Genomic DNA, 14,754 nt, shown 5'->3' with positions numbered 1-14,754 from the left:
AGGTCATCAAACTGAGATATGGCACTGTTGCTCATATTCTGTATATCTTCTTGTCGCTTGTTACAAACATTCTCTCTTGTGCTTCGATGATTCTCGGTGCTTCTAATGTATTCATGGCACTGTGTGGTTTACATCCAGTTGCTGCGAACTTGTTGATCCCATTCGGTGTCCTGTGTTATACTGTGGTTGGTGGGCTGAAGTCTACTTTTCTGACTGATTATCTCCATACTTTTATCGCATTGATCATTCTAATGTACATTGGAACTGTTGGAATCACAAATGATAAAGTTGGAAGCTTATCAGAGCTCTATAACATGGTTGTGGAATATCAGGAAACATCGGGCTTGTACATTAAGGGCAACTACCAAGGCTCTCTGCTGACGATGAAATCTCAAGGATCGTGGTACTTTGGCTTGATCCATAACATTGGTGATACTGGACTATCCGTCATGGATTCGAGTTTCTGGCAAAAGGCATACAGTGCTGATGTTACAGCTGCAGTGCCAGGTTACATCATTGGCTCTCTAGGAGTTTATTGTATGAGTTTCCCGATTGGAACCATTTGGGGTTTGTTGAACAGAGTGTTTGAGAATACTCCTGAGTTTCCACTCTATCCAAATGGAATGACTGCAGATGACATCAACAATGCCTATGGTATTTTTTACACAATGGATGCATTGCTTGGACGGAGTGCCGTTGGTGCAGGTCTATTGGTCATCTTCCTCGCTGTGACATCAACAGTGAGTGCACAGACTATTAGTGTTTCTTCTATTCTCTCGTTTGATGTCTACAGAGCATACATCAACCCTGATGCTGGTAACAAGGAGTTGATTCGTGTATCTCACGCCGGTGTTGTTTTCTTTGGCTTCTTCGCTGCTGGTTTCAGTATCATGTTACATTACGTTGGTGCCTCTTTAACGTGGGTTGGGTATTTCTACTCAATGTTGATCTGTCCTGGTGTTATCCCACTCATCTGTTCCATCACATGGTCTAGACAGAGTAAAGCAGCTGTCCTTATCAGTCCAATTATTGGTATCTTTGCAGGTTTGGGGATCTGGTTGGGTGTTGCTAAGTCGATGTATGGTGCAGTTAACGTCAACACCACCATGGAACAATTACCATGTCTATACGGTGGACTCACTGCGCTTTTCCTTCCAGGAGTTCTCACTTTCCTCATCACCATTGTAAAACCAGAAAGATTCGATTGGAACGTGCTTCAGAAAGCAAGACTGGTGGATGATGAACCAGAAACTAATGACAGTTCTGACTTGAACTCCTCCATTCCAGAGCCTATTGAGCATCAAGCGTCCATAAAGGAGAAAGATAACACCACAGATACTGTTGAACATCAGCCAGAGAGAGAAATCTATAGAAATGGGTTGACCAAAGAAGAATACAATAAGAAGGCCGATAAGTATATCAAATGGGCATGGATTTATGCAATTGTCAATATTCTCGTGACACAAGTCCTTTGGCCCCTGCCTCTATATAGAGACTATATTTTTAACAAGCCATTCTTCGAAGGTTGGGTTACATTTGCACTCATGACGACATATATGACTTTCATTGCTTGTGGACTGTTCCCTCTATGGGATGGAAGACATACCTTGTTAACAGTGGTTCGTGGTATATGGAAGGACCTGAAAGAGGGAAATTGGAAAGTAAAACGTAGAGAGAAGGTTCAATGATATGAATGTTTTTTTTGTTTTAAGTATTGTACAATAAGTTCTCTTAATTAGATCTCTTCGAGTTCATCCAGTTGATGAAGTCAAAGAAAATGGAGCTTGTCAGTCTTGCGTTTTTCTTCTTCCACCAATGCTTCATCAACGTCGCATATAGATCTATGATTGAGTCCATGGAATCTTGATCAATGGCGATGATCTGTTTAGCGATGAAGATAGAACATTGTGAAGAGCTGAGATTGAAATCGTTCGTATTAGAAGTTCTCAGTGCATCTCCGTGGATAGATTTAAGCAACTCAAGCAACTGTTCCTTATCTTCCTCTTGAACATTTGGTTTGCTTTTGCAGATTCTGTTCTTCAACAACTTATGAATCTTCACACCAAGGGACTTATCCATTGTTAGCTTGAGGGCCTTCAATAATGGAGAGACTGTGTCCACAATGAGTTCACTGCTTGGGTTATTCTTCACAAAGATATCAATGAGGTCAACAACACGGTGTTTGAATAGTACAATACTCTCCTTGGCATCAACCTTCTCCTGCTTACGTTTGTTACCAGTTTGGACTTGGTTCAATGCGTCACGACGTTGTTGGAAGATCTTGGATAGCTGGCCATCAATCTCCATCATTTGTTCATCATCCATAGATTCATCTGAAAAATCATCTTCTTCACCATCTGATGAGAGAATCACTTCACCGTTATGTGGGATTCTCAATGCTTCCGCTAAGGCCTCATTAGTCTTCTTTTCAACCTCAGCAACTTTTTCGTTTGAAGTCTCATCTTCAGATTCGGATTCTGGTTCAGATTCAGATTCGGATTCGGATTCGGATTCGGATTCGGATTCGGATTCGGATTCCTCTTCATGCTCGTCTTCATGGTCGTGACTTTCGTCTTCCTCGTTCTCATCAACAAACTCATCCTCACCTTCAAACAGTGCTTTTTGGCCCTCTTTATTCTCTTTTGTAACCAAAACATCAAACAACAATTGTAAACCATCCAAGTTAACCTTATCACACCAGTTTCCCCAAATTATCAGACTGAGCTTCTTCAAGAGGGAACTCTTTTGACTTAAGAAGTTCATCAATATTTCCACGATACCAAGTGTACTATCCTGCTGGTCTTCATCTTCATCATTATTGTTTTTCAATTTGTAATAATAATCCTGCAATTCTTGTAAAGTGCTAACAGAATCAGCATCACCAGAGTATAACTGTAAAATGACCATAGAGAATAGTAATTCAAAAACCAACAACTTTGAAGTATCACTGTGATCACATTCTCTTTTGCTTCTGATCTTTTTCAGAATTTTCAAAGACTTCAATCTAACGGTTTCCAACTCTTCGTCGAATTGTAACAACGGAGTATAACCTTTGTCGACCAACTCCAACAACGAGCTCAAAGTCTTAAAAGACCATGTTTGATTATCTGTACGCTGGATGGATATGACGTCTGATAAGATAGAGTTCAATCTCTCTTGCGTAAATTCAACAATTGGATCTTCTTCACCTTCTCTCACTTCGGCTACTTTGAAATAAGCCCTTTGGATCAAAGTTTGTAAGATACGATCAATCCATTCAACGTCTGGGTTCTTCTCCAATTGCGTCTTCTTTGAACGAACCAAGTGTAACAGTTGATCAATGGCCCATTTCTTTTCCTTTACATCATCCCTGGTATTCAAAACGTTGATGAATATATCTGCCAGTTTATCGTTATCCAAAGTTGAGCCAATTAAGGATTCCACAGTTTTAGACTTTGTTAATCTATCAAAGTTCAAATTGCCAAATGGACCAACGATCAAGCTATCCAGAGTTGGTATTGTCTTTCCAGTCTGAGATTGACAAACCTGTGTTATCAAGTTCAATGTTTTCTTAGCAATCTTATTCAACATTCTATTTGAATCTGATGAGTGGTTTATCAATGTTCTCATGAAATTTTGAGTAAAGAGACAACTAGTTGATTCCGTTGTGGTGCTTTTGAACAACAGTTCAAACACTTCGAAACCCCAATATTTTCTCTCATTCGAAGACTTTTCTGAGAAGAACCCTTCATCGATGATAATTTTCCAAAACTCTTGCACTTGAATACGATCCGGACGAGAAGACTTGACCCTCTTAGACTTTTGAGACTTTTTATCGTGTTTTTGTCTCTTCTTAGAATCTTTAACCTGTTCTTCAACCGTTTCTTCATCTTGATCTTCTGTCGGGGATGAAGTCAGTTCATTAACGATCAATTGCCAAACAAAGTGTAATCTTGGAGACCAGGAGCCCTTTTTCTTCTTATTTTTGTTATCTTCATCTTCAGGATCTGCAGATGACACATCTTTTAACACCTTTGCAAGCGTTGTTATATTGGTATTGTTCAATGGATCTAATTCGTTCCAGGTGGAATTTTGGAACTCAACTTTTGACAAGATTTCCACTCTTGAGCATCTCGGCAGTGCCAGGAACAATGCCAGGCCCTCTGTTGTCAGTGATAGCTTGTTTGAATCGATTTTGGTGAAAATATAGACAATGAATTCCTCGGATCTTATGACTCTTAGGATGTTGAACACGGTGAATAAACACGGTTCTCTGATCCAAGACTTTGTGCATGACAGATCGATCAAGTTATCGATAAACAGTTTGAAGTCCTCCAATGACAACTTCTCCGACGTGAGAATTCCTGAGTTGTCGTTTGAAATACACTGTAAACCAAACAGTTTCCCGAATAGCGAGGCACGTTCTTCGCGTCCATTCATCGAGCTGGAGATCTTGGTGTGTTCATTAATCAGCGATATCAACTCGTTCAAGGAGAGCAGCCCCTTTGAGTACCTAATGTTGATAATCTCGGTCAGTGCAGTGGAAAAGCCAATCCTTGCGGAGGCTCTTGAGGACGCCAATCCCTTAATGAGTCTCTTGATGGCGTACTCCCATTCGTCGACTTGATCCTCGCTATTCAAATCGTTGATCAGCTGAACCGCAGCTTTGATGCGCTCGTCCTCTCTGTCGCTCGCCAGGGCGTAGTAATAATCTCTCGAGACAACCATCACACCACACGAATGCAAACAAACAGTACACAAAAGGTGGACAATGGTAAAGGTAAACAAAGGCATTAGAAAAATTTCTTGATGGTCGAGGTGATGAGATGCTGCGCCAACCATGAAGCACAGGCATACACACCCGTGCACCCCAAAGCTGGAGAGCCCAATTCCGACCCCACCCACCCCCGGTGGCCTCGCCCATCCCGCGTAGGGTAACCCCATGCCAACCTGTCCCCATGCATACACGCACCAAAGCCCCACGCTTACCGCATACGGCATTCAACGCTTCCGACAAATCAGCTTTCGTCAATCCAGCGTGCCCGACCGGTAACCGAGGCAACACACGAACAAATCTCAACACCGGGGCAAGGCAAAAAAAACCACGGCCTCGGTGCACACACTGCGTGCGAATTTTTGTTCACCCTTTTTTCACTCTCCATTTAATACTTCTGTTGAAGGTATACTCTTGCTACAACCCAATTGGAACAAACCAACACCAAAGATGTCTACCTGGAGAAAAGCCGGATTCTCGTATGTGTGCCTGCTGGCTCAATTGCAACCACACGGGCAATTACTAACCGTACTGCTATAGGTTCAACAAGTACTTGCAAATCGCTGCTCAGACCACCAGAAACGCTCTCAAGCCAGAGTTGCAAACAAACCAGGTCCTTGCAAGGGGCAAATCTGAGGCAAAGGTGATCAAATACACCGATGGTGTCGCTGCGGAGCCAGTGCCATTGAAGAAATAAAAGTCTCTATCATAAAAATATTCCCTCCCTGTTCTCTGTGTCCAGTATATATGCTAAGACGGGGGGACGGGTGATTTGAACACAGCAAATACACACGCTCAACGACACAGGTTTCTCGACACGATATGGTTTCTCTTAGATATTCAAAAGACGAATCGCAACGTCTTGTTTATGGCTGAAAAGCATGATGTAGCTCTGCGCCGTAGTTGTGAGTAAAGCGATGGTGTATACCAACACCTTCGGATGTCTTCTCCGAGAACGCACATCAACATAGAAGCCAAAGTTTGGCCAAATTTAACCTGCTTGTCGACTAAATACCCCAACAGCAATACAAGAAACCATCGACGAGGGCCTCAAATGATCCACATGCTAAGGCCGTGCACCTCGCTGAAGGCCTCCTTGGGCATTCGAGCATCGCTGGCGTGTGTAAAGACCCCAGCATCGCGTATACTACGCCCACTATCAACGTATGCCAGCTATACGGGCCACGGTCATATACACAGTAAGCCACTGGGGCTGGCGTGCACGCCAGTGGCTAAACGGGTCCAGATGGTCAAGTGGAGGTGCTATTCGACGGGGAAGAGCGAGGAGGCGAAGCTCGTGGACAAGGCCAGTCAGCAACAGCCTGCCATCACAAGCCCACCGAGCTCAGTATGGGTAGATCTGCTGAAGCTGATCAAGCTGGCAAGGAGAGACTTCAAGCTGCTGATCTGTGCGCTGACGCTGCTGTTGATCTCGTGTATGGTGAACATGACGATGCCCAAGGCCTACGGCCTGGTGCTGGACGCTACAAAGAACCTGGTGGATGGGCAGCTGCCCGCGGTGGTATTCGGGTGGTCGCTCTATGAGTTCATCGGTGTGCTGGGATGCGTGCTGCTGGTTGGAATCGCTGCTGACTATGGCCGTATCATCATGCTGAGGGTTCTTGGTGAGAGGCTGGTGTCACGACTGAGATCCTCGGTGATTAAAAGGACCATGGGCCAGGATGCTGAGTTCTTTGACGTCCATAAGGTTGGTGACTTGATCTCAAGGCTGGGGTCAGATGCCTATGTCGTTTCACGGTCGATGACGCAAAACATATCAGATGGGTTTAAGCACGCGATCAACGGCACCGTGTCCACGGTGAGCATGTTCCTGATATCAACACAGCTGGCTTGTGCCGTGTTCATCTTCATGCCTGCAATACTGGTTGGAACGCTGATCTTTGGTACGAAAGTCCGCAAGATCTCTCGAGGAATCCAGGAGGCGACGGGAAACCTCACCAAGGTTGGTGAGGAACAGCTGAACGGCATCAAGACGATTCAGTCGTTCGTGGCGGAGGCGAAGGAACAGAGGAAGTATAACAATGCGATAAGAAGGGTGTTTGACCTGGGCTTGCGTGAGGCGAAGCTGAATGCCACGTTCTACTCCTCAACGTACTGTATATCAGATGCTACTTTCCTTATCATATTGGCCTATGGTGCTCAGTTGGTCTGCTCTGGCGCATTATCAGTGGGCGACTTGGCTGCCTTTATGCTGTACGTCAACCATTCTGGAAGCTCCATGTTTGGTTTAGCGTCGTTCTATTCAGAGCTGATGAAGGGAACAGGTGCAGCTTCAAGGCTGTTTGAGCTCGTTGACAGAACGCCAAAGATAAGTGCAACAAAGGGATTGCCGTTGACACACAGACCAACCGGTGAAATCGAATTCAAGAACGTTTGCTTTGCATACCCAACAAGACCAAAGCTGACAATCTTCAAGGATCTATGCTTCAAGATACCAAGTGGTTCGAACGTCTGTATCGTTGGGCCATCAGGGCGTGGTAAATCTACAATCACGTCACTCCTGCTTCGTTATTACAATCCCACATCGGGTGAAATCTTACTAGATGGCCATGACATTACCAAATATAACTCAAAGTCCTTGAGACGATACTTGGGTGTTGTCCAGCAAGAACCAATCCTGTTCTCGGGAACGATACGTGATAATATAACGTTTGGCTTGAAGGCTGTTAACGTTCCAGAGGAAGAAATCATTGAAGCTGCAATAAAGGCCAACTGCCACGATTTCATCTCAAAGTTCCCGGACGGTTACGATACAATAATCGGGCCTCGTGGTGCACTGTTATCAGGTGGTCAGAAGCAAAGAATATCCATTGCAAGGGCGCTCATAAAGAACCCAAGCGTGTTGATCCTTGATGAAGCAACTTCCGCACTCGACTCGAAGAGTGAGTATGCTATAAACCAAACGTTACAAAAGTTGATGCACGATGAACATATGACGTCGATCTCTATTGCCCACAGATTGAGTACGATAAGAAAAGCTGATATCGTTATTGTGTTGGGTTATGACGGTAAAGTTGCTGAGCAAGGTGATTTCCACACGTTGTACTCAAACAGAAACAGTGCTCTTTACAAGTTGTTGAACGAGGAGAAGGTTGAACAACACCCTCATGAACACGAATCAAAGCATCCGAAGAAGAAACACGACGACACTAAACAAGATGAACGTGATGACGAATATATGGATGAATTTATCAAAGATGAAATGATGAAAAAGAGTCCAGAGGATCTCTCCGCTAATTTGGAGCATATAAAGACGCCATCTTCACCAATTCAAAAGTGATATATGTATATATTAAGGCCAACTCGTCCGTTACATCTCAAGTCATAGTTATCGCTTTCAATCAATATTCATTGACAAAAAAAAACTAATAATCGTCATCTCCACTGTGGTCTTGACAGTTCATATCGCGTACCAAGAGAGCTTGAAGCCTTGGCCCTTGAATTGGAGTGTGAAGAGCGTGCACCCATCCTTGAAGTACTGTTATACTCAATAATTTCCCTTATTGGCGTTGGTTGTGGAATTAATGACTTTCTTGAACTTCTAATAGGAGTCTGAGGAATCACAGAGTTTCTGAACGAGCTCTTTGTTTGCTGATCCAGTCCAAAACTATCAGAAGTCCGTGTATGGGACATCGATGTCTGTGCTCTTTGACCCAATCTTGAACCAACTCTTTGGAAACTGCCCTCAATAGATTTAACCCCTGATGGATTTGAGCCTCTCACGGTGCTGATACTTGAGACCGGCCTTGGAATTCGAGATTGATAAAACACATTATTTGCAGGTAGTGGTATCTTGGACTTTTCCATCACAGTTGGCTTTTCGATGGTTTGGGGCTTTTGAGCTGGGATTCCTCTGCGAATTGGGGTCTCTAGTTCAAATTGGTCCGGAGGGGAATCATGGCCCATTAGTTTTTCCAGTGTTTTGCTATGGCTATCTTTCAATCTTGGTGTGTTATCATTAATCGGTGATAATCGTTCAAATGGTCCGTGACGACGAATGGAAGGGGATTGTGCATCCAGAGTATCTGAAATAAAATCATCTGGTGACAACCTTGGGATATTTTGCTTCAAATCTGGAATACCAGTAGACACTTTGGCTTCAATTTGATTAACCTTTGCACTGTTTGATAGCACTTTGTTAGCATCTTCTGGCTTCTTTGCAGATGTTGGATCTCCCTCGATCATCACGGCTTGGATGTTCATCTTGTCAAAGAGAAATTGACCATAAACACTACGTCTTTTTTCCTTTTTCGTCTTCTCATGATCTGAAGTGATCCTCTTGTCATTGGTGTCAGATGTCTTTCTCGAATCTAACGATAACTTTTTAAAATTGTTGGTCATTTCGTCACTGTCAGTGTTATTCATTCCGTCTTCGGTCTCCATCTTATCCAAATAATCCTGTGGTATTTTAATCTTCAATTCAAGCCATTGCTCTGCAAGCTCATTGCATCTCTCCATTGTTCTGATGTCTATCAACTCTTCGTCGATGGCTCTGTTTATTAAGACGAATGTATTCTCCACAATATCAACAGTATACTTTAGCCTTTTGTAAACTTGTGGCTTGAAAACAGAGTTCTCCTCTAGATTCTCAGACTTGGAGATTTCTCTTTCAACATTCGTCATTAAAAAGGATAGCTCTGTGTTTAAATAACTGAAAATTTCGCTCCACCTCTTATCTATCAGCTCGTATTTCAGATCGTTTACTTCATTCTGTAAGAATTGCATATCTTTCATCAACGAATGGTATTTCTCCTCTATGCTCTTCGTGTCAGCTGCATCTCCGTATTTCGACTTGAAATCTTCGATTCTCATCGGTATAAAGTTCAAGCTGGCCCTTAGAGGGTCCACAATGGTCTTCAACTCCAAGTACTCTTCGTAAAGCTCATTATCAATTTCGTTCAGCAGTGGCAATTTCAACTGTGTTCTGCTTTGAAGAAGTTTCCTCGTGAGAAGTTCCAAGTTGAAACTTGGTGCATGGCGTACTGGCGAACTAAATCTCTTCTCGTGAATCTTGAAGCATTTCTTGAGACAGTACTCCAACTCCGTGTTTATCGAATTCATCATCAGTGTATAGATATCGTTGTACTCGACACTAACATCGATTCGAGACTTCAACCGTACGATGTACCCACCTTTCACTCGCAAACTGCACTCGCTAAGGGTATCCAACTTGTCAAATACCCGCGTGTCACCACCGCCAATGTCTTCTTGTTTCAGATTCGTCTCCAGCAGGTTTAGAGCCTGGAGAATAACGGAGTCTATGGAGTCCACGTTCCTATAGACCTCATAGAACTTGTCCTTACCCTCAATAAGCCAATCAATAGTCATCTGAGCGTCCAATACCGCCAGTCTATCCATGGCAACGGCCAACAGCTGTGTATAGCTCAGCATCTCATCAATCACATTCTCCAGCGCACGAAGGCTGAACGGCTCCAGGTGCGCTACAGCAGTAACGAAATGGAACTTCCTCCCTGTTGTGAGCAGCTCGGATAGTCTCTTGTCTATTGTTTCTTTCATTTGGAAATGTCGCACGCCGTCAAAGAGTCCCTATGGTTTGTTTTGATGTGAGCGCTACGCTTTGTTTACATTTGTTTGTTTGTTTACATTTTGGGATTCCCTCTCTATTTTTCTTTTGGTTAAGGACACGCACATCGTATTCTTGATTACGTCATCACATTGTCTATTCTGCTTATGTAATAAATAAAGAGGGTAATGCACTTGGGTAGGGTAACTCGGTTTGTTCTCACAGATTGAGCATCCATATATATGTACAAGAGGACGTGATACAGGGTGGAGTGGTTCATTTCTTCCCGCTTTTGTAGTCAATGTTATCCTCACCGAATAGCTGTGTGAGTATACTGTTCTTGTCTTTGTCCTTGATCTCCTCCTCAGAGAAAGGCCGAATACTCCCATCCATCATGATCTCACCGACTTGAACCTTTTTCTGCTGGCCTTCAATCACTGCGTAGGATAACGGTTAGTATCTCTGGATGTGATTGGTGGGCTTGGGTACCATGCTTACATCTCTTATAAAGCTCTATAGATGTCACCACAAGTAATGGGATCCCTAGGAATATTAAACGGACACTTGCATGATGATTGTGTAGTTAGCAATCTGAAACTTCTCCGTTCACTGAGTGAATTTGAGCCCACACTTACGCTTTGCCCCTTTCCAATACCTCCTTTGGTAGGTTGGGATAGTACTTCTTGAAATCCGACTCCTTCATTGTCCCTTTGTATCTAGCGGACTTTTGTATGATTGCTTATGAAAAGATACTGTACTAATTCTGACAACTCCAAAGTGGAGGGAAATTCCGATGCACTGGATTTCAATTCCGAATATCATGCGTTATGAGCGCGTGTTTCTTGACGAACATGTTAGATCATTTTATCGCTTAGTTATCAATCACATTATCTCAAAGGCTGGTCAGATGAGCTGACTTTGGTGTGACGTGTTATTTGAATAAAGACACACTGTCCAAAAGCATATATTTAGTGGGAAAAACTGGCATTAATAATCCCAATATACGAAGCAATTAGCTATATACAGTGTATAGTAAACCGGTTTCCAATAAACAATATTAGAATTACCATCACAGCCACGTCTGTTGAGAGCTTCCAAAGAGCCTAAAGACTCATCTGATGTTGTAGTTTTGTTTCAAATTGCTTCATAAGGTTTTTTTTTTTTTGACTGTGAGCCTCTAAAATGTAAACACTCATGCAAGAACATTAAACCTACTTGAACCTTTGCCTCAACTCTACAGACTTTCGTGTGTAGTTAACAACATATATGGTCATAAATAATAATAACATGGGTTATAAATAGCTGTCTCAGTGGGCACCCTTTTCCAAATCAACGTTCTTCTGGTTGTTCGATGAAGAATTCCCGGAGTAATTGGAAACCTCCTCGACAAACTCCTGTTCGCTCTTAATGTTCATCTCTGTTATTTCACCATTTTGTTTGATGTGTGCAATGCCTGAATGGTCTGGACAAAGCTGGGCTCCTTTTCTTCCAATGAGATACCATGGAAGATTGAAAAGCTCCTCCATACTCTCCAAGGATCTACCGGCGATCTCTGGTAATAGGAACCATGCCCAGAAAAGGCCAATGACAAGAATAGCACTTGCAAAGAAGAACGTTCCAGCTGGTGTCAAATAGATCAACATGGAAGGTAAGGCCTTTGTGTTGCCGTATTGGTTTGCAAAATGGAAAATCATGATCAATGCGGTACCAATGTGACGGACGTGTATTGGAAGCATTTCAGAGTTAATGAGATATTGGATTGAATTCCAACCAAGGGTCCACCCGACACCAGTGATGAACAATGAGGCCAAAGCTGCAACACCTGCTCTTGATTGAGAATCTGTTAATTGAATATTGTTTTCTGTAGCTTGTGGAACGATTTGTAAATATATAGCAAAATACAAAGTTGCTATCAATTGAATGGTGATACCCATAAGCAATGCCTTCTTACGACCCAAGATATCGATGACAAAGAACGCACCAATATATGCGGAGCTGAACTTCACAACACCGAGAATGGCTGAATAGAGAACTCTTCTTGTTCCCGTAACTCCCACAAGTGAAACAAGCTCAGTCATATAAACGGTGATACTTCCAGCAAATGACCATTGTCCAAGAATCTGTGCAGACAATGCGAGAAGGATACGATAACGTAAGGATTTGATCGTAAAGAGTTCCTTAAATGCACCGAATTTGGTCATTTTCCCGTGCTCCAGGATTTCAACAGAGATTTGCTCTTGGATATCACTCAACTCTGAAAGTACATATGGATGGTCAGTGGGCAAGTTTCTAATCTTCGAAAGGGCAATGCTAGTCTTTTCCTCCTGGCCCTTTTTAGCAAGCCATCTTGGGGATTCAAAGCAGAATAAAGAGCCAATAAACAAAAGACCAGCGACAACAATCTTTATTGCTGTTGGAATAATCCACTGCTTTTGTGAATTGGTGTCAATGTGAAGTGAACAACCGTAGTTGATGAAATTGGACATGAATGAGCCAAAGTAAACTGCACCTGCAAAGATACAGTTTGCCAAACCACGGATGTTTTTTGGAGCAATCTCAGACAAATAACAAGGGCCAATAACCACAGTTTGGCCAATAGCAAGTCCCTCTATGAGTCTACCAGCGTAGAGCTGGCCCAAATCAGTCGAGGTGATTTCAATGATGACAGCAACAATCCACAAGATTAGAGAACCTTGTAATGTTCTGACACGACCAAATCTATCGATGAAGTACATGGCGAAAAGGGAACCACCGATGGAGCCTAGAATGACCATGGAGGTAATGTTGGATTCCACATTAGCCTCATAAGATTCTGACCACGATGGATTATCGAGCCCAAAGGTGTCGATGAATGGTTGTTTGGAAACAACACCACCGATGTAGCCTTCATCGTAACCACGTCCACACCCAAGAATACCAAAGACAAAGATGGCAAAGTAAAGAGTCTTGTTGAAAATCTCTGAGGGTACTCCTTCTGTGCTATAGAATTTTGCAAAGAACTGCTTGATAGATTGCATATGAATTTAAGATTGCTTATAGAACAATTATATAGAACCATCTTGACGAGGTGTTAAAGTATTCTTTATATAGATGGGTAATTCACCAATGGCTCATTGGATCCCTGACACCTTGACTGACTTCAAGGGTATTGGAAATGTGGAGAACTCATGATCTCTCGCTACACCTGTATAAAATGTGTTCGCTGTGGTACACTCTTACAGTTTTATGTATAGTTGTAAAGGTTCGTAATTTATGACAAACTCGAGGTCTTAGCACCGTTAACAAAGGGATATTTCTGGGCCTTAAAGCTTGGTTAATGGGAAGATATTGATAATGTCTTGTCGTTTCTAGCTTTACAGAGTTTAGGTACTGTCTTGTCCTTGTCATTCTTGTCCATTAATGCTGAATATTCGAGCCTATTCTTTGCATATGTAGCCTGATACTCAATCATTGGGGTAATTTCTTTTGTTTGACGTCTGACGTTCGTACAGTTGAATCCTGGGAGAGGGGGAGTCCATTACGTCAACTGAGTATGAATGTATTTCATCGACTTAGTGAGGTTCACTATGAGTGAAATGTGTAGGTTGTCCTTGCGCGTTTACAGTGCGAAGAATGGAGCTTGGCCTCCACCACGTTTGAGGTCAATGTAGGCTAATTGTACTGTTTTAGGAAGCCCATCTATTTGTAACATCACGATTCACAAGAGGGGTTAAGAACTACTTGAGCTCGTTCTATTGGTCGAAACTACATTTGGAATAAACAATCCTACAGTGCTTCATTCGGATAATACCGGGCTCCATTTAGGCCTGTTATGATTACACAACCCAGATTTCAAAATAATGGTTTATATACACGTAGATGAGACACTACCAGGTAGTGTGATGCACATATTAAACTAAGGGTCAGAACAAAAAGCTGATAAATAATTGCTGGCAAGGATACCTGGAGGTGAGTCCATGACTCTCAACAGATTCCAATGATTTCTCCTAGTAGATTTTTGACTTGGTCATCAGAGAGATCACGAGTATTAGGAGTCTTGCCAATGCCATAGAAGTCTGCCAGCTTCTTCAGCTGTTCTGGGGCTTTTGAATTGAAGTCAGATTTGTTCTTTGGCCATATATCATCTCCAGGTTTCTCTCCATTAATGTTGGTGATTAAGGATAGCGATTCATCGCTCATATCTTCCAAGTTATCCTCAGACGTTTGGAACTTGGCCTCGATAGACGCAACCAAGTCTTCAACTTCCTCTTCGATATCCCAATCGAAAGAGTCCAAATCCTCCTGCGTCTGTGGGTTCATTGCTTCCAAGTCCTTAGCCCATGGCTCGAGCTTTGGGAAAGCTAAGTCAAGCATGATGTTGGCATATTTGGTATCTGCACATTCACGGTATCTCATTCGGCTGTAGATGTACTTCAGCACTGTATCGTGGTACTTGTTGATTCCCTCCATTGTCAAA

At 42.7% G+C, this 14,754-nt stretch overlaps 7 protein-coding genes across 7 annotated transcripts in view; 3 read left to right on the top strand and 4 right to left on the bottom strand.

Moving 5' to 3' along the window:
• CYBJADRAFT_177232 (sodium:solute symporter family protein) overlaps positions 1-1,688 on the top strand; it is a gene marked incomplete at both ends in the record, with an annotated part of 2,693 nt that extends 1,005 nt beyond the window's left edge. Inside the window, one exon of the mRNA XM_020216843.1 lies at positions 139-1,688. Coding sequence (XP_020071597.1) covers positions 139-1,688 — 1,550 coding nt within the window. The remainder of the gene's footprint in view (positions 1-138) is intronic.
• Positions 1,689-1,731: 43 nt separating this feature from the next.
• POL5 (DNA-directed DNA polymerase) lies at positions 1,732-4,738 on the bottom strand (the record flags this gene model as incomplete). The annotated part of the gene is made up of 2 exons (XM_020213331.1): positions 2,593-4,738; positions 1,732-2,538 (listed from the first exon to the last, which is right to left on the bottom strand). The coding sequence occupies exons 1-2, from the start codon at positions 4,705-4,707 to the stop codon at positions 1,732-1,734; spliced, it is 2,922 nt and encodes a 973-aa protein (XP_020071596.1). The 5' UTR covers positions 4,708-4,738.
• Positions 4,739-5,203: 465 nt separating this feature from the next.
• Positions 5,204-5,628, top strand: ATP15 (F1F0 ATP synthase subunit epsilon; the record flags this gene model as incomplete). Its single annotated transcript, XM_020217112.1, has 2 exons — positions 5,204-5,232; positions 5,294-5,628. 2 exons carry the CDS (start codon positions 5,204-5,206, stop codon positions 5,448-5,450), a joined length of 186 nt encoding a protein of 61 aa, XP_020071595.1. The 3' UTR covers positions 5,451-5,628.
• A 371-nt stretch (positions 5,629-5,999) lies between these two features.
• Positions 6,000-8,054, top strand: MDL2 (ATP-binding cassette permease MDL2; the record flags this gene model as incomplete). The annotated part of the gene is made up of 1 exon (XM_020212621.1): positions 6,000-8,054. One exon carries the CDS (start codon positions 6,000-6,002, stop codon positions 8,052-8,054), a length of 2,055 nt encoding a protein of 684 aa, XP_020071594.1.
• Positions 8,055-8,149: 95 nt separating this feature from the next.
• KAR9 (Kar9p) lies at positions 8,150-11,001 on the bottom strand (the record flags this gene model as incomplete). Its single annotated transcript, XM_020216355.1, has 4 exons — positions 8,150-10,275; positions 10,613-10,735; positions 10,797-10,861; positions 10,934-11,001. 4 exons carry the CDS (start codon positions 10,999-11,001, stop codon positions 8,150-8,152), a joined length of 2,382 nt encoding a protein of 793 aa, XP_020071593.1.
• A 604-nt stretch (positions 11,002-11,605) lies between these two features.
• On the bottom strand, positions 11,606-13,315 carry CYBJADRAFT_172525 (high-affinity glucose transporter of the major facilitator superfamily; the record flags this gene model as incomplete). The annotated part of the gene is made up of 1 exon (XM_020216354.1): positions 11,606-13,315. One exon carries the CDS (start codon positions 13,313-13,315, stop codon positions 11,606-11,608), a length of 1,710 nt encoding a protein of 569 aa, XP_020071592.1.
• A 946-nt stretch (positions 13,316-14,261) lies between these two features.
• Positions 14,262-14,747, bottom strand: CYBJADRAFT_172524 (uncharacterized protein; the record flags this gene model as incomplete). Its single annotated transcript, XM_020216353.1, has 1 exon — positions 14,262-14,747. The coding sequence occupies one exon, from the start codon at positions 14,745-14,747 to the stop codon at positions 14,262-14,264; it is 486 nt and encodes a 161-aa protein (XP_020071591.1).
• Positions 14,748-14,754: the final 7 nt, after the last annotated feature.

This window comes from Cyberlindnera jadinii (genome assembly GCF_001661405.1).
Source record: "Cyberlindnera jadinii NRRL Y-1542 unplaced genomic scaffold CYBJAscaffold_4, whole genome shotgun sequence".
NCBI lineage: Eukaryota > Fungi > Ascomycota > Saccharomycetes > Phaffomycetales > Wickerhamomycetaceae > Williopsis > Williopsis jadinii.
Note: the sequence above shows the minus strand (reverse complement) of the source record. Positions and strands in the feature narration are given on the sequence as shown.